Below are 24,310 nucleotides of genomic sequence, written 5' to 3' on the forward strand. Positions count from 1 at the left end.
TCTGTGCACTGTTTGTAGCCCCATCTGCAAATACAAACATACATGATCCAGTATGTTTTCACTTTGACTGCCAAAGCTGTTCTGTTTCTTAATATACTACATCTAGATCTGGAACTGGAGATGAGGCGGAGTATTTTCTTCCTCATTTTGGTGTTTCTTTTCAGCTTTAATACCCACAAAGTACTTGCGTGTGTAATGATGCTTGGTGTCATAGGATTAGGCAGGTATGTGTAAATTTTCTTGGATAGGAAGAAGCACGCACAACATAGTTCACATAGTTTCCTGATTTCAGTCTGTGGTTGAAAATATTCAGTCAGTGGAGTTGCATGAAGACTTTATCACAGGGAAGGGCATGGAGACAGGGCTATGCTGATAGAAAAGTTGTAACGAGCAGGCACAAGTGAGCAAGTTCTGCTCAGATTTTTTACCCTGAGATCTCCTCTTTCAGGAACTTCTCCAAGTCTTGCTTATATGTCATACTTCAAATCTTAATTATAGTAAAAGGATTTCTAGACAAATTAATAGTTCTTTTAAAATACCATTGTGTATCCTTGTGTCCATTGACTTATCCTCCCATTGTTTACTTTCTATGTACCCAAACTTCCCTTAAAATCCTCCTAAATATTTGTGACTTTTGTAACCAGCACTGAAGATTTTGCTAGCCCAAAAAGAGGAATTAATGTAATTGGCCCCACATTAACTTACTTCTCCATTAAGGAGAGTTTAATCATATTTCATACTGTAAGAGTAATATCTCACTATTCTCTTACCTTCTTAAAATTTCCAGAATACCAACCATTTGCAATTCTTCAATACCTTATCCTACCATACTACCCTACAACTGACAGCAACAGATTCTAGGCAGGCCAGCATTTGGATACCAAATAATTGGACTGTATTTAGTGACTCACTCTTATGTAAAAGTACCTGGTTTGGAGCAGTAATTGGCTTTTATAATTGTGTGGGGTGGGGAGTGTAAGAAAAGATCAGAGGCTTAGTATATGTAATTGGTTTCCACAAAGTTGTTGCAATCCTTTTGTAACCACAAAATGGTCTTCATTAGGTAAATATTTGTCAAGACAGCCATTACATACACATTGTAATAAAAATATTTACTGTGTAAGTTGAAGATGTAAAATCTGTTTGTGTTTTCCCTTCTACTATGCAGTCTTCATATTTAAGTCACTAGAAGAAAAAAAATGGGAGGGAAGTTGGCAAGAAATTATTAAGAGGAAAAAAAACTTGGGAGGGAAATTGGCAAGAAATATGAAAAACTTGGGAGGGAAGTAAGCAAAGAAATGAGTTAACTCTTCTGGAAAATAAATTCCATCTTACACATACCACAAGACTAATCATATTTGAATTTGACCCCTGGATCTTCACATCTGGCCAAAACTAACCTGCATTGAACAGAGGCTTAACTTTTGGGTGGTCAATCCACAATTGTAGGAGAATTCAGGAATGTTCACTTGGGAGATGTGTAAATAAAAAGATACCATACAAATTAACATTTGCATTCAGTAGTAGCCAAGATATAATAAACATTGAAAACAGATATTTGAAACACACTGAACTACGTTCCCTAAACCAGAATAAACCACACCAAGTGACTGTACCTTGATCCACCTGTCATTTTCTACTGATAGGTAATTAAGTTTGAAAGCACTGCCATTTACTTATTGTAATATGAAGCAAATACCTTTATTTTATAATACTATGGAACCAGGACCAAGCAGGAACACCATAGTGTTTCCTGAACTGACTGTTATTTCACATCATTTGAACCCTGAAACTTAAAAAATAAATACTAGTTAACATCCACTGGGAGGGCTCAAGTCAGTAGTGCTGTGCCGAGTGTTTTTGCACACATTGGTCCTTTGAATTGTCACTTTCTAGTTATCTAGTGACAGCTTTCTGTAGAGTTTGCAATCGAGATGAGCCTGTGCTAAATTCTAAAAGTATGAACTAACTTTTAGGAATTACGATTGCAATTCTGGAACTAATTATTAACTTAAATGACAGTTCTGACATCTCTAAATCCAGAATAACCCAAAGACTGCCCTTCTTCCTAAGAGGTGGGCAAATCCACAGAACAGTCGTATAAAAATTTAATTATAACTGTGTGGGATCAAGCTAGCTCATGAATAGATAATGAAATTCAGAAAGTTAAGCCAGGCTTTCATATTAAAAATCAAACAAAAAAATTAGCTAAGTTTTCCAAAGGTCAAAGCCATGCTGTATCTTATAGATAAACCTGATGTTTCATCCTCTTGAAGAATTAGTATTCTGGACCCCACACCCTTGGAGTTTTCTGTTTTGTAGCAATGGCTAATTAGACAAGATCGAGAGAAGATCTTACACTTATATTTAAGAGAACTTTAGACTTTACTAGAAACTTAGAACTTGGTAATAATATTCATAAAGGCCTTTCCAGGAAGGGAAACTTAGTTTTTCTAAAAATTGAGTGTAAAAGTATTCTCTAGACAAAAATAGCCTTTGAAACAGCAATTGTATTATCAAGAATATATTTGAGGCCAAATCTGTAATACCTAATTTTTATTTAGAAAGTTTAAGTATCCATGATTCAAATTTCATAAATTAAAATTTTGATCTCAATAAATATTTATTGAGTTTCCCCTGTGGACACAGTATATGTTAGGCACTCTGAATACTGCGTGCAAGTATAACAAGGATCCTGTTTGTTATGAGTTTTTGACTTACAGTATTTGGGGGGAAAATGTATATACACATACACAAAACACACACACACATATATATATTCACTTGTGTAGTAAATATCTGTGAGTGCAATTATTGAACAAAGGACATCAAACTCTGGGGATTATTGGTGAATAGGAGCAATCCCTGTCCTCAAGGGTCTTTCATTCTGGTGAAGATAAGCAAGTAAAGCCAGTGCAGTTTGTTAAGTTCTAGGATATTGGTTAATGTAAGATTCTCATGTGGTATATGGAAACAGCACTTAATCTGGTCTTAGATGGGTAGATGAGGTTTCCCTGAAGGAAGTGACAGCTAAGGTGAGAGATGATGGATGAGTAAGAATCATCTGAATGAAGAACAGGAGAACATTCCAGAAAGAGAACAGAATGTACAAGACCTGGAGCTAGCAGAGAACGTTTGTTGAACCTTTGTACCTAGAGTCAGTTTGGTGTGGCTGGGGTATAGGATGAAATGGGCTGGAGTCGAGCCAAAACAGTGCACTTTAAGGGGAACTCTAGGCAGTGCAGCAAGGGTAGAGTCTGGAAAAGAAGGGGTCTATGGTGAGAGCTGAACTGGGAGAAAACACGCAGATCATGATTTCTGTCTCTGCACTTGCCAGCAATTAAACCAAATAGCCAAAACAGGCAGAAAGGCAGAGTCCTCCACACTTGACTTTCATATTACATATACCTGGGGCAATCCAATTCTCATGCAACACTCCAGCTGCAGAGGATTTGGCGAAACATGGTGCTTAGTGGGAACACAGGTAGGAACCCTGGGCAGGGAGCAGGTGGGTCCACAGTATTTGCATGGTGACTTCCCTCACTGGGGGGAGTGCCATAATAAAAACAGTGTTTTAGGAAGATTTATCCAGTGTAACACACAAACTGGAGGGAGATAATGGAGATGTGGTTAGACATTTATGAAATATTGTTATTCACATTTTAAAGTGTAAGAAGTGAAAATTTAAGAGACTTATTGGAATCATATATCTCATAATTGATGAGACCAGTGAGAGAATCCAGATCTTCTGACTTACCTTTTTTTTTGCTATGCTTGATTAGGATTGTGTATTAGAAATTCTTAGACGCTAATGCCTTCTGCATTGAACACTGCAGATTTTGAGTTAGAACTTTAGACTGGTTAATCTCACTATGATTGTAGCAGTATTATTAAACCATTGGGATTGTAAGGCTGCCTTTGTGAAAGAGGAGGTTATGACTTGTTTTCCTATAAATGATGTATCAAGCTACCATATTCATAAAATCTGTACTCCTGGATCTTGGGAAAATCACCTATCCTAACACTTGAAATGTATTTTTTATTTTTTTCTTAATATGTATACATATATGTATTATTGAAGTATAGTTGACTTACAATTTTTCAAGGGCACAGCAAGATGATTCAGTTATACATGTACACATATATTATTTTTGAGATTATTTTCCTTTGTAAAGTATTATAAAATATTGACTAGTTCACTGTGCTATACAGTAAACCTTTGTTGCTTGATGCATATCTTCTTTTTTAAATAGAAATCTAGCATTCTAGATTCTAGATTTCTAAATAGAATCTAGCATTCTATTCATATTAAGTCAAGCAAGTGGAATCAAAATGTAATAAGTTTTTTAGTTAGGCAAAGATTCATAAGTTTTCTAAAATATATATTATACATATTATTTATATATGGAGTATACAGAAGCTTTTCTACTACACTTGATAAAGGCTTGATAAAGAACATAAAAAAACCACTTGAAATTTAAAGGTCAGGAAAATTTTTTTCATCTTCTCCCAAGTAAACTTTTTTCTTCTTGCCACTGGGGCAGAATCTTTTCTTCATGCCTCATGACCTCACATTTAAAATACAGTAGGTGGCCAAGTAGAAGGGCAGTCAGTTTGGGAAGGAAGCCCGATCAGGGCAAGTTGAACAGCTGGTTCTCCAAAGTCACCTGTAGAAAGAATAAGGATTTTCATAGGATTTCTTCAGAGGTGATGGGTGAGGTAGTGCACAAGCTCAGCTCCTGGGGAGTCCTAGTTCTAGAGACCTGGGAGACCTGTGAGGAACTCCAGAGCAGGATCAGCTGCAGGGCAGCACAGTCATGTGCCAGCAAAGTTCTAAGAAAGGAGTGCTTTTCACAGATTGGATTTGTCCCAGCATCTTGGGTGGGTAGACCTGGAAGAGATAGTTAAGGAATGAGTAGATTCTTAAATGCCAATTCTTAGACCAATTGAATCAAAATCATGTAGAGAGCTTTTCAAAACTAGGTTGTTAAGGGTCATTCCAGAGAATCTGAAATCTGGAGTTCAGAAATCTGGGGTTAAATGAGTCTAACGTAGAGCTAGAATACAATAAATAAAATTATTTGTCTCAAGTATCTTTTCTAACTTTACTTCCTTGGAAACACTTACCCTGAAATACCTTAAAGCCCTGCATTTCAAAGCTATTCCTTTAAAAATGCTTACATTATTAGTTTTCAAATACAAATATAGGCCTACACACATACAGAAATAGACATCAAAGGCATAGAGATATTAATAGAATTATGTATATACTTTCAAATTCATATATAAAACCATGTATGTGTTTATATATATATATCTGAGTATTAAACAATAGTTTAATATTGGTGACAAAGACTGTAACATCTATTATAATAGTGCTTTTTGTACTTGTGTTGGGTCCAATAACAAATACATTGGAATTTCAGTTTATTTCAGTTTTCTGCTATGACTTAGTACCAAAGCCCAGTGAAAGAAGAGCTTTTATATTTCAAGTTGATAAAAAGTTCTTACTTCCTACACTTTCTGATAAGGACTAATCTTTAGCCAATATTTGTATGCACAGTTATTTGTAATCAAGTTTGACTTAGGCAAACAGGCTACTTCATGAATTTGTTCGTGTATATTTCCTGCTATAGAAGTTAACTTCCCTGTGTTGATACATATCATGCAGAGCTACATCCACGTTTACAGCAGCTTTGTGCAAAAATGGTTAGTTCATTCTTTTTCTCTTTACAGTGTGCTCTTGGGCTTTCTCAAATTCTCTTCTTCCTCTCCTTTCCCTTCCCCTTTCCTCTGTTCCTCCAACACTTCTTTTCTCCTTCCTCCTCCTTGCCTAGTGTCCTTGTACATAAAGCACAATACAAGTGCTTAATAATTACTAAACATTAATAACAGTGGCATTAACTGTCTAAAGATTGGTTACAAACATTCCTTATTGAATAGCACTGCTTCTAAAGTTCATGTTCCGTCAACCCAAGCTTCTTACCATCTTCCCTTACCACAAGCAGCTGTATTGTCAAGGTTGTTCTGAAGAGTGATAATACAGGTATAAAACAAGGTTTATGGTATTTTCCTATCTACAAAGTCACAGGAAGCTCGAATGTACTCAGCAAATATTGCATAATTACACAGGGCCAGTTAATGTAACACTCCACCCTTTTTTTAAAGTTCTTTCTCTCTCAATATAATACCCTCTACTGTTTCTCTGATATGTTCAAGACAGAGTTAATGAGCTTTGTATTAGCAGTTCCTCTTTTAATAGCTTCTGATTTGTCTGGCTCAGTTGAATAATATCAGGTGATGAAATTTAGATGCATTTAAAAAAATAAAGTGATACACATTTGTGTAAAAAGTATGTCCATAACATGGAGTATGTTATGTACTTCTAAATAATAAAATAAGTTAATCTTTATTGGACTTTTATTATAATATTACTTTGACCCTCTCTGGTACTCTTTATCGAAGTATTTTCAAGTGCTTTACAATCTCAAACAGACTTAATATATTATGTGCACAGAATCCTTTGAAGTTGACATTTGCTTTTCTGACCAGCATGCTGTAAAGGAAGTTAGCCAAAAGAACAGGTTCAAGCAGGCATGAAAATCACATGTTAAAATGCAGATTCCTGCACTCTGGTCTATTTCTTCTGAGTAAGAATAGGTGCAGCAGTTTTTACAAACTCCCTAGGTGATTCTGAAATAATTATGAAAATAATTGGTCAAAATAAATAACTTTGAAAACCAATGATCCAGATATTTGATTTTATTTTTAGGTAAACTGCTGAGAAATTTATTAAAATGGCAGTGTAGGGTGGTTACAAAGAAATATTTTTCAAGGTCTCCTTTAATAAGAAAATTAATTGATCACAATTTTTAAATTTGATTTATTTTGACTTAGGTTTAAACAATCTCAATAGCTAATTTTTGTATAAGTAATCAAATCATGTCCTCTAGCTTGTGTGTGTGTGTGTGCTCAATCGTGTCTGACTGTTTGCGACCCCCCATGGACTGTAGCCCACCAGGCTCCTCTGGTTCATGGGATTTTCCATGCAAGAATACTGGAGTGGGTTGCAATGCCCTGCTCCAGGGAATCTTCCCAACCCAGGGATCGAACCACTGTCTCCTGCATTGCAGGCAGATTCTTTACCATTCGAGCTACCTGGGAAGCCCAGCCCTGTACTTTAATTCCAATCAATGATTTCCTCCAACAGTTTTTATGGGTAACTCCAAGAGAACTCCAGAGAAGTTGCAGTGCAGGCAAAGAGAAACCATTTGTCTCTGGTTACAAAGCTTCTCTGAGCAGCTCATGCTCTGTACTGCTTTTTAAACTCATGATAGCACCAAGGCTGAAAACCAACACCCTTAAGATAAATATAGCACCAGATTGGAGTGCCTTTAGTAGTCAGCAAAGATAAATGTTTAACAGTGTATTCAAAACAAAGTGTTTTATGTTAAATCAAATAGAAGCTAAATACTAATAAAGAACTCTACAAATGAACAATAAAGTAATCAGAATAAGTACTCACATTAGCAGGATATTGATGTTATTAATGTATTTGATCTTAAAGGACAAGGCTTATTCACAGTTCTCTTCAGTCTAGCCTGACTATTTTGTTTCACTTCAATCTGAACAGCTTTCTATTATAATCTTTGACATACTTATTAAATTATCCACATTGATGCATTTTTCTTCAAAAATGATTTCATTCCAGAAAAGAAGGTCAAATGTGTTGGTTGAGAACATCAAATCTTTTTCAGATGCAGGAATCTTTAGTTTTGTGTTTTACAATGTAATCTGTATCACTAGCATCTGTTCTAGATTTGGAAACATCCATTTGACAATATCCCTGTTTTCTTTATTGTTAGAGCTCTGGATGAATTTGAAGAACATTTCCCTAAATCCTCAACATCATTCTTCATAAACCCCAAGCTTCGAGCAGTCATTATTACAAATGTGATACATATTTTTCCAATGCATTTAAATGAATTTACACTAAATATATTTATCTATAAACAATACTTAATAGTTTTGTGTGGCTTCAAAATTTGTGTAAATAGTATAATTTGTACACATCATTCTTCAGCTTGCTATCTTTGCTCCTATTACCTTTTTGAGGTCTAGCTATACTATTTAGATGTAGAAATTCTATTTCATTCTTTTCATTTGCTATATAGTGCTTATGTGTAACATTTTATTTATTCACCTTGTTATTGACATACATTTAGGTTGTTCTAATATTTTACTCAGCCAGTTCAGTCGATCAGTCGTGTCTGACTCTTTGTGACTCCATAGATTGCAGCATACCAGGCTTTTCTGTCCATCACCAACTCCTGGAGCTTACTCAAACTCATGTCCATCGAGTCAGTGATGCCATTCAACCATCTCATCTTCTGTCTTCCCCTTCTCCTCCTGCCTTCAATCTTTCCCAGCATCAGGGTCTTTTCCAATGAGTCAGTTCTTTGCATCAGGTGGCCAAAGTATTGGAGTTTCAGCTTCAGCATCAGTCCTTCCAATGAATATTCAGGGCTGATTTCCTTTAGGATTGACTGGTTGGATATCCTTTCAGTCCAAGGGACTCTCAAGAGGCTTTTCCAACACCACAGTTCAAAAGCATCAATTCTTCGGCACTCAGCCTTCTTCACAGTCCAACTCTCATATCCATACATGACCACTGGAAAAACCATAGCCTTGACTAGACAGACCTTTGTTGGCAAAGTAAGGTCTTTGCTTTCCAATATCACTGCTGCTGCTGCTGCTAAGTTGCTTCAGTTGTGTCCGACTCTGTGCGACCCCAGAGACAGTAGCCCACCAGGCTCCCCCACCCCTGGGATTCTCCAGGCAAGTTCCAATATCACTCAGATCAGATCAGTCGCTCAGTCGTGTCTGACTCTTTGTGACCCCATGAATCGCAGCACACCAGGCCTCCCTGTCCAACACCAACTCCTGGAGTTCACTGAGACTCACGTCCATTGAGTCAGTGATGCCATCCAGCCATCTCATCCTCTGTCGTCCCCTTCTCCTCTTGCCCCCAATCCCTCCCAGAAGCAGAGTCTTTTCCAATGAGTCAACTCTTTGCATGAGGTGGCCAAAGTACTGGAGTTTCAGCTTTAGCATCATTCCTTCCAAAGAAATCCCAGGGCTGAGCTCCTTCAGAATGGACTGGTTGGATCTCCTTGCAGTCCAAGGGACTCTCAAGAGTCTTCTCCAACACCACAGTTGAAAAGCATCAATCCTTTGGCGCTCAGCCTTCTTCACAGTCCAACTCTCACATCCATACATGACCACAGGAAAAACAATAGCCTTGATTAGATGAACCTTTGTTGGCAAAATAATGTCTCTGCTTTTCAATATGCTATTTAGGATGGTCATAACTTTCCTTCCAAGGAGTAAGCATCTTTTAATTTCATGGCTGAAATCACCATCTGCAGTGATTTTGGAGCCCAGAAAAATAAAGTCTGACACTGTTTCCCCATCTATTTCCCATGAAGTGTTAGGACCGGATGCCATGATCTTCGTTTTCTGAATGTTAAGCTTTAAGCCAACTTTTTCACTCTCCACTTTCACCTTCATCAAGAGGCTTTTTAGTTCCGCTTCACTTTCTGCCAATATCACTAGACACTGCCAAATTGCACTTTAGAGCAGCTGTTCTGATTTACACTACCACTAGCCATTTATGAGTGTTCCTGTTTCCTCAATCTTTGAAAATGCTTCTTACTAACAGAGACTTAAAGTTTTACCATTCTAAGTTGTAAAAAGTTGTCTTTCTTTCTTTTTTTTTTTTAACTTTTATGTATTTTTGACTGTACTGGGTCTTCGTTGCTGCATGTATGCTTCCTCTAGTTGTGGAGATTGGGAGCTACTTTCTCGTTGGGGTACACGGGCTTCTCATTGCAGTGGCTTATCTTGTTACAGAGCACAGGCTCTAGGCACATGGCTTCAGTAGTTGTGGAATGTGGGCTCAGTAGCTGCAGATTGCTGACTCCAGGGCACGTGGTGTCAGTAGTTGCTTTACGGGGCTCATTGGTTGTGACTTGCAGGCCTTAAAGCATTCAGGCTTCAGTAGCTGTGGTGCATGGGCTCAGTAGTTGTGGCGCATGAGCTTTAGTTGCTCCATGGTATATGGAATCTTCCTGGACCAGGGATTGGATCTGTGTTCCCTGCATTGGCAGGCAGATTCTTGTCCACTGTGCCACCAGGGAAGTCCCCATATTTCTTTACTGTTCTAATTTGCAATTCCCTGACTGCTTGTGAGGTTATATTTGTTAGCTGTTTGACTTCATATCCTATGTCAATTGTTTTGCTAAGTTCATAGTAGCTGAGAGATGTGCCTTATGCACCACTGTTGTAGGGAATGTAATTGAATGAGAGTCCATCATTGTGAGTTGAAATCATTCATTTTCAGAGTTTGTTTTGAGACTACTCCTTCCACAGGCTGCTTTCCCTGATTGATCAAGTATGGCATGGATACTGAAGCAGATCTTGTGTCTGAAAGACATGGGACTTATTTATTTACGGATTTTGGCTCAGAGACTTCTAGATGGCTCTGTCAAATCTTGCTTAGATTGTGTTTTGATGTCTTTCCATTCAAGCTTCTGTCCTTCTCTCCTTCACTTGGAGGGTTGAAACTGCATCGAGGTCTGACACCTCTCCCAGCCTTCCTTGCTTTCCTTCCTATTTTCTGTTATACAAGTATTTCCCATAATAAGATAATTTCATGTTTAATACTTTCTTGGTATCTACAGCTTGGAAGGACTGGACTAAGACAGTTAAATACATTGCATTACTATCCTTTATGGATGGGAGATGATGCAATGTATATTTTGCACTAAGCCTTTTGTTAAATAGACTTTTGATTTTCATATAACAAATTGTATCTGTGTATTTCTTTATGGTTTGTTCTTTATCTTTTCTTTAAGACATTCTAACACAAATGATAAAAATATATTTTTTATATATTTTTAGTATTTTTAGCTTCAATTTTTACATTTAGGACTAAAAACCGCTGGAATTAATTTTTGTATTTGGTGTGAGCTAGGGGTCTAATTTTATCTTCCATAGGGAGATCCATTTGTCCCAGGATCATTTTTTGAGCAGTTTCTCCTTTCTCTATAATTTGTCATTCTGACACTTTTATGCTAGGTTCTGATCTACATGTTTGTTTGTGAAATATTTATTCTGTTCCATTCATCTATCTGTTTAATCTCACATCACAATCTACTTTTAAAATGACAGTATTTATTGTCATTGTTCAGTTGCTAAGTCATGTCTGAATGTTTGCAACCACATGGACTGTAGCATGCCATGTTCTTATGTCCTGTACCATCTCCTGGAGTTTGCTCAAGTTCATGTTCATTGAGTTAGTGATGCTATCTAACCATCTCATCCTCTGTCATCCCCTTCTCCCTTTGTCTTCAGTCTTTCCCAGCATCAGGGTCTTTTCCATTGAGTTGGCTTTTTACATCAGGTGGCCAAAGTGTTGGAGCTTCAGCATCAGTCCTTCCAATGAATATTCAGGGTTGAGGGTTAATGAATGTGTTCTGGTGTCTTATTACAGTTTGTCAACCTGGCCAGAGAGGTAAGTTGGGGGCAGACTTGGTAAAGTTGGATGAGGAAGACACGAAGTTCTCAGGCATGGAGCCACATCTTAACTCAAAATCCAGGTCTTTCATTAAGTTGTCCCTGGTAGGCTGCAGATTGTAAGCTTCTGAAGGCAGAGGATTAATCTTAACCATCTCTAAGTTGCCTAAAATACTTTACTCACTGTTTAGAACATATACCAATAATATCTTAAACCTGTCCTGGTTCCCAAAGCATAGAACAAATAATAATTCTGTCTTTGTCCTTGAGAAGCTTGCAGTCTTTGAGGATAAAGATAATGTAAACAGACAATAAGAAAAGAGATGAAAGTTCTTTCATAGGAACATAAACAGCTCTTAAAACACATAGGAACATGCCTTTTAACATAATGGAAGACTTTATGGAGGATATTAAATTTTTATTGACCTTAAAGGAATTTGCCAGATTAAGAAGTAGAGGAAAGTCATCTCGATAGAGGAACCAGCAGGTGCAGATGGTGGAAGGTGGTAAATTTGGAGCACAATAAAACTTCAGTGTGGCCAGGGGTCAAGATGCATTTGAAAGCGTGCTGGGAGGTGAGGATGAAGAAGTGAGCTGGGAAACGTTTTGTATGCCATCTTTTGAAGCTTGGATTTTATTCTGGAGCTCACAAGGATCCAGTATATTTTTTTGTTTGTTTGTTTTGTGATGTTATAAACAGGGGTGTGACACGATCAGTTGGATTGAATGAACTTGAATTGTTTAGAGTACTTTGGATCACATGTTCTTTGGTCAAGCTGTCCTCTATCAAGTGAGAAAAAATTTAACTTTTCTGTATTTTAGGGTCATGGGATACAATAAGCCTTCTTGGTCAGTCAGCTCTCATTATGTTATATTAATAGGATTGAAGAGAATAAACCTTTGGAAAGTGAGACAACTTGTTTGTTAAGAACTCCATTATCTTTCACATATTAAAAAATTTTTTTTTGGTGAGAGAAATAGTAATCTAATTCATAAAATAATAATCCTCTTTTACTTATTGCAGACTTCTCTTTTCTTAGCACAATAATAGTGGATGATAGAGATCAAGCTGAATAAACACCTGCATATTTGTATGCATGCCATACATACACAGGCACATATGTATTATATGCACATGTATGTACATGTATATGCACATATATACAGATGTGTAAAAATGCAATCTATATGTGTTTATATATGTATGTATATTCAAATGTATGTGTATTTCTATACTTCAGTCATTGTAATGAATATTTTGGATAGCAGTTGTAATAGCTTCTGGTTAGATATACTAATAAATGAAAATATTTTATATACCATTAAAATATTATTGAGGAAAGTAGTGCTAGAGGACAAAGTCTTATCTAATACTTAAAACAACTTCAGTTTGCTAAAACAACAAACAATACCTTTACATTTCATATCAGATTAGATCTTTTTAAAATATGTTTGAAGATCTCTCCTCTTAAGCTAAATTTAGCCCAAGCCCCAATTTTTTCAGTTTTGCTATTGAAGATCTGTAAAAATCCATTAAAATTTTAGGAAATACATGTAAGACCTTCTAATATTACTCTTTGTCCACTCAAACTTTTTTTTTTTTTTATAGTTGCTTAGCTTCTTCTTAAGTCATAGGTTCTAATGAGAATGACAAAACATGTTATGCTTGGTAAAAATTACATCTATTTAGATATAATTAAGCCAGGTAAGTTGAAGACAAATACTTGGAAAGGTAAAATCTCCTGACTGACTATAAATTATTTGAAACCTAGAAAGCTTCATATAACAATCTGTAGAACATGACTGCACTCAGAAGATTTTTAGCTCTAAATACCTTTATTATTAAGAAACAAGGCTAAAAATATACAACATTTATATTTTTCTTGAGAATTTTAAAGAAGGAACTAAATAAAAAGTTATAATGGAGTAAGTAATGATCAAATTTTAATTTAATGAAGGAGAAAACCAACAGAGAAATGAAAGACAATATAATTCCTAAAGCCAGTTCTTTGAAAAGATCAATAAAATTGTTGAATCTATCCTTGTTTGTAGTCAAGAAAAGACTTACAATATTAGGAATAACAAAGAAGCTTTAGCAAAAATATGAGCAAGATTAAAATTATTATTAAAAGTTAGTGCAATTCTGTTGAAACAGATTTAAAACTTAGAGGAACTGGATGATTTACTAAGGAAATACAAATGATCAAAATTGAAAAAAGAAACAAAAAAACTTGAATAGACAGATTATCACTGTAAAGATAGTTCAATGTGTATTACTTAAAAAGACACTATCAGTAGAAAATTGCATAGCTGGATTATATTTCACCTTTAATAGCATAACTTCCTATATTATTTAAACTATACCAAATTATAGACAAAAATGAAAAACTCTTCATTTTCTAAAGCGAGAAGATTATTTGTATCAAAATCTGAAAAGTTATATAAAAAAGAAAACTGCAGTTAATCATACTTAGGAATATAGATATTTAAATAAAATACTATTAAATGAAGTATTAATAAATAGGATTCAGCATGGTATGAAAAGATGATCAAGCAAGATTCATGAATAGAAATATGAGTGCTTCAATATAAACAATTTATAAATATGATATATTAATAATTTGTATATTGACAATGAACAAAAACCATGTAACAAGGTCAGTGGATGCTAAAAGAATCTTACATAAATTTAGCAGTGATTTGTAATAAAAATTCAAAGTAAGAATAGAAGAAAACTTCATTTTAAAAAACTTCGTAACTTTTTTAACCAAACATTCCAAAGTAAGCATTATTTTAAATGGTAAAATTTAATTGTTTGTCTTAAAAAAAGAACGTTACATGTTTCTGAAAAAAAAAAAGTTCACCTAAAAAACCCCCAAGAGATTCTAGCAGAAGCAGAGAGCAAAACTCTGCCAGATTGATAAAGGAATATGATAAGATGGCTGAATAGTAGATAAACATATAAAAATAATTAGCTCTTCTCTATGTTAGCAATAACAATCTAGAAATGGAAATAAAAAGCTCTTCAGTTCACACTAGTAGAAAATGATAAAATACTTAAGGATAAATCTGATAGGAAATATACAGAACATGTATATAGAAGATCAGAAAATCTTATTGAAAGATCCAAAGCAAGAACTGAATTAATGGAAAGATCATGATTTTTAATAAGAGTTAGCATCCTAAGAGGGTCTTCTCAGGTGATGCTAGTGGTGAGAAACCCCCCCAACCCCCTGCCCGGCCCCGAGAGTACAGGAGACAGAAGAGCTGTGAGTTCGAGCCCTGGGTTGGGAAGATCCCCTGAGGAGTGAGTGCATGGCAACCCACTCCACTGTTCTTGCCTGGAGACTCCCACGGACAGATGAGCCTGGTGGGCTCCGGTCTGTAGGTCACACAGAGTCAGACACGACTGAAGCGACTGAGTAGCACCAGCAGCATTCTAAGATGCAAATTGCACTCAAACTTATGTTTATATTTAATGAAACTGCAAATACATCTGAATAAGATTGTTTTCAGAATTTTACTAAAGTATATTTCATGTGGGAGGAAATACCAAAAGGAGTTTAGAGTCCACGCTTTGTAGACAAATTGCCTTAGTTTGAATCCTGCCTCTGTTGTTTTTTGGCTGTGTTATCTTTGGAATGACATTTACCTTTTCTAACTTTGAATTTTCTCATGTTTATAAGAGGGATAGAATTGTGATGAGCATTAAAAAAGTTAACACTCATAAAGGACTTAAAATGGTACCTGTTACCTAGTAAACACTCAATATATATTAGCTCTTATTAGCATTCTTACTTACATTGTTTTTATTGTTAATATTGTTATATAGGAGACTGAGCAAAAAGAGACCACAGTTTATGAAGAAGGATTGTGCTTTGTCAGGTATTAAATCTTACTTAAAGCCATTAAAACACCTAAACACCAAAAACTCAGCAGAATATTATTGTAGAAATAGAAGGAACCAAATAATCCTGAAGCAGATCTTTGGAAATGTGAGATGATGATAGATGATATGTAAATTAATTGGAAACATCATTTATTTAATAAATCATGTTTACTATAATAGTAAAAGAAAATAAGACTAGATGCTTATCTCATACCTTGTATAAATATAATAGCTATTGTAGGTGATGATTTGAGGAAAAGGGAACTCTCAGATCTTGCTGGGAAAACTGCAACTTTGGAAGTCTAACTTTTAAATGTGGTTTGGTAAGGATTCTGGCAACAGCCTCTCTTAAAAAGAAAGAAGACATACCAATGGCCAAGCTATCCTACTAATAAGAATATATCTTATAGAAATAAAAATCACAAAATCTCAATGATTTATGTACAACGGTTTTATTAGAGTGTGTGTGTGTGTGTTTTCTTTTTTGGTATTAAATGCCAGGGAAGGTCATAGAACATTTGATAGAACTATATAATTTGAAATACAAAATCTTATACTTCCAGTCCAGTCTAGTCCAGACTGGAAAAAAATTTGGAGAAGTGAATTTGAGCACAGAGCTTCCTTGAAAGCAGCTTGTGTCCATCTATTTTCTTATAGAATTCTTATGTTGACTCATGAAGAAGGTTACTGTAGTGTTGATTACTAAAGTATTTATTTGTCTAACTAGGTGTTCATTCAGTAGTATCTTAATTAGCAGAAAAATGTAGGGATTTAAAAATAGTCTTCTTGTTTATTTGTACTGCTAAAAACATATGATAGTGGAAATTTCAAATCAAATACTACAGAATCATCCTAAAAGTGTGAAAACATTTCTTGGAAAATAGAAGGTAAAGAATTGGCCTTCCCTAAGCCCCCCTTGATTATTTTATATTGAGGAGATAATACAATGAATAAAACTATCAGAGCACAATATAGCATGGATAGATCCCCTGGAGAAGGAAATGGCAAGCTGCTCCAGTATTCTTGCCTGAGAAATCCCATGGACAGAAGAGCCTGGCAGACTATATAGTCCATATGGTCGTGAGGGAATTGGATATAACTTAGCGACTGAACAACAACAACAAAATGTTAAATAAAATTAAACAGCCATCTTCAAAGTGGTAGCATTTGGAAAGTATCTAGATCTAATCTGGTGTCACTCTTAAGAATATGGTGTCACTCTTAAGAACCTTGAACTGTAAGTTTCAAAATATGTGTACATAGCAACCTCAACCAAAGTACACTTGGTGAAGACATACAAAGTTAGGACTTGAGCATAGGACTTCCAATTCTCAGTCCAATTCTTTCCCCCTGCATTATCCCTTGTACATTTTTTATGATAATATGAATAAAGGCTATATTTTCAGACTAATTAGAATTTGCTTTTCCTTTAGTAGGAGAGTGGGGCATAGTATTACATCAGGTGAACATTTTATTCAAGGCCAAATGGAAATGAATGATGTATACAAATCATTGGTAAACATCTCATTCTAAAACTGTACATCACCAATGTTTGAGTGTGATTTATGGACCAAGCTCTTTATATTAAATTACGTCAAATTTTTGACCCTGTTAAGGGAAGGTACTATTATCCCCTTTTATAGATGGAGAACTGAAGCCCAGAAGAGACTTGCCCAAAGCTACTTATCTAGTTATTAACGGAAACAGCTGGAAAATAGGTCTCTGTGTTCTGTGGTCAATGTTGCCATTCATATTTTCTATTTTGTTTTAAGCTTTATTTTAGAATTAAAAATATTCCATTTAGATCGGCACATTTCATCTCTTTTATTTATATTTATTGAATTTCTTTGTATATACCATATTTCTAATTCTCATACTGGGCACCTTTATAAAAGATGGGCTATAATTGCACCCAGGTTATGCTTAAGAGAATTAAATTACAAAGCTTTTAAGTAACTGAGATTTCATAATAGCTTATAGACCAGGGTTCAAATCCTGGGTCCCATGCCATCCAGTTGAGTATTCCAGCTTTGTTCTTTATTGAACAGTCACCTCTAGCATGGTTTACATGACATCCCAACTGCTTTCTAAATGGGTACCACAAATCATTCAGATTTCAGCTCACTAGTGACCTGGGGGGCAAGGATGCTTAGATTCAATTCTTCATGGCATTTTCCAAGAATGCACCCAACCTGGAAATTCTCCCAAGTATGAGTGGAAGTTTCACACTGAGAAATCCCATTCTGTCTAAGCCAGGCCAAAGAAGGTGACTGACTCACCAGGCATCATTCCAGGCAGGCCTGGGCATCCCAGGGATGCTGGCATAGCTTACTGACTGAGAGTGCTGAGCATCCCAGGCACAGGGCAGAGTTCATTGTCATAGGAGCTTAAAATTTGATACTGTTCTGAAAATAAAAAGGAAACAGTAGCTTGTATTATAGTTGAAATAGATTAACTTGGTACTGAGAAACCATTCAAGCAGTTCCTTCCTTGAATCTTCATTTTCTTAATGCATTTTCTCCTTTCCCTGGACCAGCTCCAAGTCAGGATTTGAGGAGTGATACTCAAAGGAAATGCTATTTCTGGTCTTTTTTGGAGGAATTTGATGATATTCCATTCAGTCTGAGTGTAAAAAGCTTGAGCTCACTTGAGGATCTTCTGATTTCTTTCTCTAGTGTTATATTTCAGCCTGTTCATGTAGGAAAGAAGGAAGAGATTTTTTAGTTTCCTTCTCCCTCCTATTTCCTTAGCTTGTTGAAAGGATGAGTATTACCGGCTCCTGTGAGAGATATTTGGCTGAAACAATCTCTTATATATTGTCTTAAGAAAATTATTGTAATAAATTGCATTTGTATTCTTTGCACATTCGAATTCACCAGGGATATTTGCTGAAGTGTCAACTCTGGTTCCTTGTCTTCTGTCATTTCCTATCTTCCCCTTCATTTTTCTTGTCTCTATACTGCCACTATCTTCCTGCTTTTTCCTACTGATATATGCTGCTTCTGACAATTATTCTTATCCCCATTTTCTTTCTTTCTCTAGGCTGTACACCTTTCTTCATTTTCTTTTTCTTATATATACCTCTTTCTTTGTAGCTTAATATTTGTTTACCTTCCCTTCCTCCATTCTCTCCTCTTTTCTTCCTTCATTCCACAAATCTTTGTTAAATTGTTGCACTGGGCTAGGATTCTGCACCCTCCAAATCTATAACTGTGTTATAATCATACCATCAAGATAACTACTGATATTTCTAAATTTTAAAAATTAGAAAATTTATCTGATTTAACTAAAACTGTATTGAATTCAAATTTGGAGAAAAAAAATAAGCTCCAATAATTTTGGCAACCTCTGGTTTTTTCATATTGTGTTAGAAAATGTGTCTCCTTTACAAAAGCCTACACTCAATTTATTCATATACAAAAAAGTATCCATTTTTTTCCTCTAAAATATTTAATTTTCTAAAAGGGAATGGAATATGGGTAAGGGAAAGACAGTACAGTAGAGAAGAAATACACCTGTGAGTTGATTTACCAGTTGCTCTAGATCGAGGGCAGAGGATGTGCTGTGTAGAACAGCTCAGGTAAGGCTTCAAGATAGAGGTGCTCCTGGGTGTGCTCCTTCAGCAAGACTGAGATTTAAAACAGGGGTGTGGAATTTAGCTGCAATCCTTGTTATTTGGATGGAATCATAGGTATGTGGTCTGGTTCATAAGTTGAACCAAAACAATTTGGTCCAGTAGAAAGAAATCAAGCACTTGTTTTCCTGGGTCTTTAACTATGGAAGGTCCTCTTCTCTGCAGTGCTATATGGGTCTCATTGGTCTCCTCCAGTGCCTGAGTAGCCAGCTCCCCTGGGTCCTGCTGTATCTTCTCTTACATGTCAGTGTTTGTTTGTTTTTTTTTTTTACCACATTAAAAAAAAAAATCATGTTTGGTCCTCTTAGGTCAAGAGTATTGACAACAGCAGTTCCTTGGAGGCAGTGGCTGGCATGGTTTCAGCCTATAGGAGCTGCAAGCTAGTTCATAATATAAATGATTACTAATTTACCAGCTATAAATTTATAGCTGTATATGAAGTTCTATTTAACTTTCATGTGGTATATAACAGAAACAATAAAAGTAACCATTTTGGCAGTTTAAATATAGATAATGCTAGTGTCAGATCAAGGAGAACAGATGAACTACTTCTGGGTTGTGAAAGAAAAAAGAAAACTTAAATGGAAGAGTATTTTTAAGAGAGAGGAAGGTAGTAACAAAAGAAAAGAGATTTTATATGGGGATGAGAAAATAAAAGGCAAAGACCTTGTTTTAAACTAAAGAATTGTTGTTGTTGGTTAGTTGCTAAGTCGTATTCAACTCTTTTGCAGCCCTGGACTGTAACCTGCCAGGCTCCTCTGTCCATGGGATTTCCCAGGCAAGAATACTGAAGTGGATTACCATTTTCTTCTTTAGGGGATCTTCCCAATCTGGGATCGAACTTGTGTCTCTTGTATTGGCAAGCAGATTCTTTACCACTGAGCACCTGAATACTATTCACCTGACTCTTCTCATTCTCAAGTCTCAGGGCAAACCTCATCTATTCCAGAAAGCCTTCTAGCATTTTCTACCTACTTTATAATACTTCTATATTCAGAAGAATTAATTTGCCAATTAATTATGTATTGTTTTGTCTTAAAATGGTTAATTGATTCTTTGGGATGTTTCCTAGCTTTCTCCAGAATTATGGCTTATCTTCTGAGTTAGGCTTACAATGATAGCAATTTGAACACAATTTCTTATAAATTCTAATCTTTTAGAATGTCTAGCGTGGTTGTTGCCACAGAAAATCTCATGAACTGAAGAAAGGACACATGTGGCAGGAAGGTGACAGGAGGGGCAGAGTAGATGGGGAGAGGACAGAAGGATGAGATGGGAGGATGGATGAGAAAGAAAGCTGTGTTGTTTCAGGGGGGAGTAGGTGAGAGAGGTGTGGAAGGGAGGTGCCTTGTACTTATGGTCACCCACTGAGTATGCTTAGATACTGCAGGGAGATGTAAATGATATTCTTTTTGTTTCCTTATTAGGAGGTTTATTCATCTTTGGAGATTTCCTTTTAAAAGAGTGGGTTTAAATTGGAAGAAAGTGCATATTAGCATGTTAATAGCACTGGGTTTTTGTAATGGTCAGTGGATGGCACATCTTTACATATCATAGATTTACATATGCTTTACTTTTTATATTTTCCAGTTCTTATTTAATGATCATAAATAGCAATTGGAATATTAAAGAAAAACTTTACGAAATTTCAGCAATGTTTTGACCAACTGAAATGCATTTGAAATAGCTGAGATGCGGTGTTCACAGTTTCTGCTGTGGTTAAAGTGGAAGTCTGATACATGATTATATTTGAAGGAAAATGTACCTTTTAAATTCAGATCTGACATTCTGACAATTCCTAACTTTCTGTGTTTTTCTTTTTTTCCTAACTTTCTATTTTTGATAATAGGACATCTCCAAGTTTGCAGAGAAAGACAACGTAGTTCTCGGAGAAGGTGGAATCACACTGAGTGGAGGTCAGCGAGCGAGAATTTCTTTAGCAAGGTGAATATCTGCCTATGGGTTCAGCAAGCATTTGTTGTATAAATGAGTGTAAAACATTATAGATAGTTCTCTGTTTCTTTATATCCTCTTTCTGTAATTGAAAAAATGCCCAGGATCTTATAGCTAGCAGGTTAAGACTAACCTTTCGGAACTATAGATAATGATATAATATTTATATCTGATAAAGCTCATGGCTTTTTTAAAATGCATACCCTTTTGTTAGTGTGTATATGTTTGTTTGCTTTATGATTCCCTACAAATGGAAAACCCTAATATTCTGCCTAGCACAGGGAAGAGAATATGTATACTTTTATTTAGTCTTTCAGACAGTTGCCTGCTCACCCTATCCCAAAATGTGCACATCTGCTTTAGGCTTCTGGTTTTGTTTCTTGGTTTCAGTTCAGTTCAGTTCAGTCGCTCAGTCGTGTCTGACTCTTTGTGACCCCATGAACTGCAGCACGCCAGGCCTCCGTGTCCATCACCAACTCCCAGAGTCCACCCAAACCCATGTCCATTGAGTCCGTGATGTCATCCAACCATCTCATCCTCTGTCGTCACCTTCCCCTCCTGCCTTCAGTCTTTCCCAGCATCAGGGTCTTATCAAATGAGTCAGCTCTTCGCATCAGGTGGCCAAAGTACTGGAGTTTCAGCTTTAACATCAGTCCTTCCAATGAACACCCAGGACTGATCTCCTTTAGAATGGACTGGTTGCATCTCCTTGCAGTCCAAGGGACTCTCAAAGTCTTCTCCAACACCACAGTTCATAAGCATCAATTCTTCGGCGCTCGGCTTTCTTCACAGTCCAACTCTCACATCCATACATGACCACTGGAAAAACCATAGCCTTGACTAGACGGACCTTTGTTGACAAAGTAATATCTCTGCTTTTTAATATGCTGTCTAGGTTGGTCATAACTTTCCTTCCAAGGAATAAGCATCTTTTAATTTCATGGCTGCAGTCACCATCTGCGGTGATTTTGGAGCCCAGAAAAATAAAGTCAGCCATTGTTTCCACTGTTTCCCCATCTTAGATAAACATAAATTTTCAAAATTTTCAACATAACTAATTAATCTCACAACAGAAATAGCAAGGCAGATGATGTACTTAAGCTTAAGGTCTGTAATCTTCAAAGAAAAACAAATGGGACAAGCATATCTAATATTGTGCGGGGTATGGTGGTCTCTTAGTAGAGACATTCTTGGTCTAAGCATTTTGAGCTGTCAAAGAGAAGTGTGTGTGTGTGTGTGTGTGTGTGTGTATAAGTTAATTTGTGGTTAAAATGTAACATTCAGTTTAAAAAAATATTGATGATGTGGGATATTAAATGTTCCTCCAGGTTTATTTGAATAAAATTCTTCTTACTGTGTTGCTGAAGTTATTAACAAGAAATCACAATGACTTACTGATATTTTGGCCTTTATCCCCCTTATTTTCTCATGTTTCCAAAAGCTGGGACAGGAAACTTACTCACTGAGCACCTATAATTGCCTAGTACTATTCTGGGCGGGGTGTGCGTGAGTACATGTGTAATTTTACTTAATCCACATATCAGTCTGCCAAAAAAGAATTGTTCTCCCCACTTTTTATGGAAGAGATCATGAGGTAATTGAGGTGGTTAGATCTTAACTTGCCAAAAGCCACACTGGGAAATGGTAGAGTTACAGTTTGAATCAGGTCATCTTGACTTAACACTAAACCGTGAATCAACTTTGGGATTACAATGTCAAGTAATAAATCAATGATGTTGTGTAGTTGCTAAGTCATGTCCAACTCTTTTGCAACCCATGGACTGTAGCCCACCAGACTCTTCTGTACATGGGATTCTCCGTGCAAGAATGCTGGAGTGAGTTGCCATTTACTCCTCCAGGGGATCGTTCCCATCCAGGGGTTGAACCAGTGTCTCCTACATTGGCAGGTAGATTCTTTACCGACTGAGCCACCAGGGAAGCCCAATATATCTATATAGCCCATATATAGATATGAGTAATTCACAAACAAAATAATGGCTTCTAAGTAAAGGAAAGTTGATTAATCTGTGAGCCAAAGTAAGACTGTCTTAAATATTTCATTTCAAATTTAGGATAACATGCTATACGGCTTCAAACCTTAGCATAAAATTAAGTCTGTATTTACCAGTTGAAGATTCAGGTTTATTATATTATATATATTTATATATATATATTTTATATATATATATATATTTATATATTATAAAATATGGTTTGCTGTATTAAAGAAAATCGTTGTTCATTGCTCTTCTGATCTGAATGTGTCATGTGTTGATCAGTTTTGGATGATGCGTATATTATTTCTAATCTTTTGAGAAACTGTGGTCATAAATGGGGCTTCCCTGGTGGCTCAGCAGATAAAGAATCTGCTTGCAATGCAGGAGACTCAGGAGACCTGGGTTTGATCCCTGGGTCGGGAATATTCCCTGGAGAAGGAAATGGCAACCCACTCCAGTATTCTTGCCTGGAGAATCCCATGGACAGAGAGGCCTGGCAGGCTAAGGTCCGCGGGGAGTTGGACACGATTGAAGTGATTGAGCACCTGGTCATAAATGTGAAGGAGAGAGAGAGAAGAATTGAGTATGGGAAGAAAGCTCTTGAGGGTACATTTTGTTGGGGGTCTTTTATCTAATTCCTGAATGTTGTTTTCAAAGATAATTTACATTGCAAATGTCCTTCTAGATTTTGCTTTGACTTTTTGCTATTTCTGTTTTTAATTATTTTATTTCTCTTAGTTACCTGCTGACTAAACATAGTTTCTTTTTTTCAGAATTACATGTAAACATTGAGTTGTATGTGGTTGGTATAGGTATAGGGTTACTCACAACCGCAGCTGAGAAATTTAGATGTTCTGAAGAAATTACCTCATTTACATTCGTATGGGACCATATCTTCATTTTATTACTGCCCTAAGATGAACTTAATGAAGATTTTACTTGCTCATAAAATTTTATTTTTTAACTTAGAATATAAAATAATATGGGTATACATTGTTACCACAAATTTTGCATCCTGCACTTTTGTGGAACTTTTATGAGTATGGTCCTTAAATTAGGACTATAATGAGCAAAGAGCAATATCAATCATACAGTTGTAACAGTACTGCTATCGGTTTATTGGTAACAGTCAACAGTGAAAAAAATAAAAAAATAATTTCACTTAAGTGCTGAGATTTAGTTGCTGTCTCTGACACTTTACAGGATTGAAACATTCTCTTTTCCTTGTTTCCCCACCAAAATGCAAAATTGCTGAGAATA

The 24,310-nt window shown here is 36.0% G+C and overlaps 1 protein-coding gene across 4 annotated transcripts in view; it reads left to right on the forward strand.

Annotated features, from left to right (window-relative positions):
* The window catches only part of CFTR (CF transmembrane conductance regulator), a 264,214-nt gene that overhangs the window by 142,210 nt on the left and 97,694 nt on the right, over positions 1–24,310 (forward strand). For all 4 annotated transcript variants that reach the window (XM_086396784.1, XM_086396783.1, XM_086396785.1 and 1 more), the window contains exon 12: positions 20,950–21,044. In XM_086396784.1, the coding sequence (XP_086252910.1) occupies positions 20,950–21,044 (95 nt within the window). The remainder of the gene's footprint in view (positions 1–20,949; positions 21,045–24,310) is intronic.

This window comes from Bos grunniens, chromosome 4, assembly GCF_055505025.1.
Source record: "Bos grunniens cultivar Pamir isolate PY7600 chromosome 4, Bosgru_T2T1.0, whole genome shotgun sequence".
In the NCBI taxonomy this organism is placed as follows: Eukaryota; Metazoa; Chordata; class Mammalia; order Artiodactyla; family Bovidae; genus Bos; species Bos grunniens.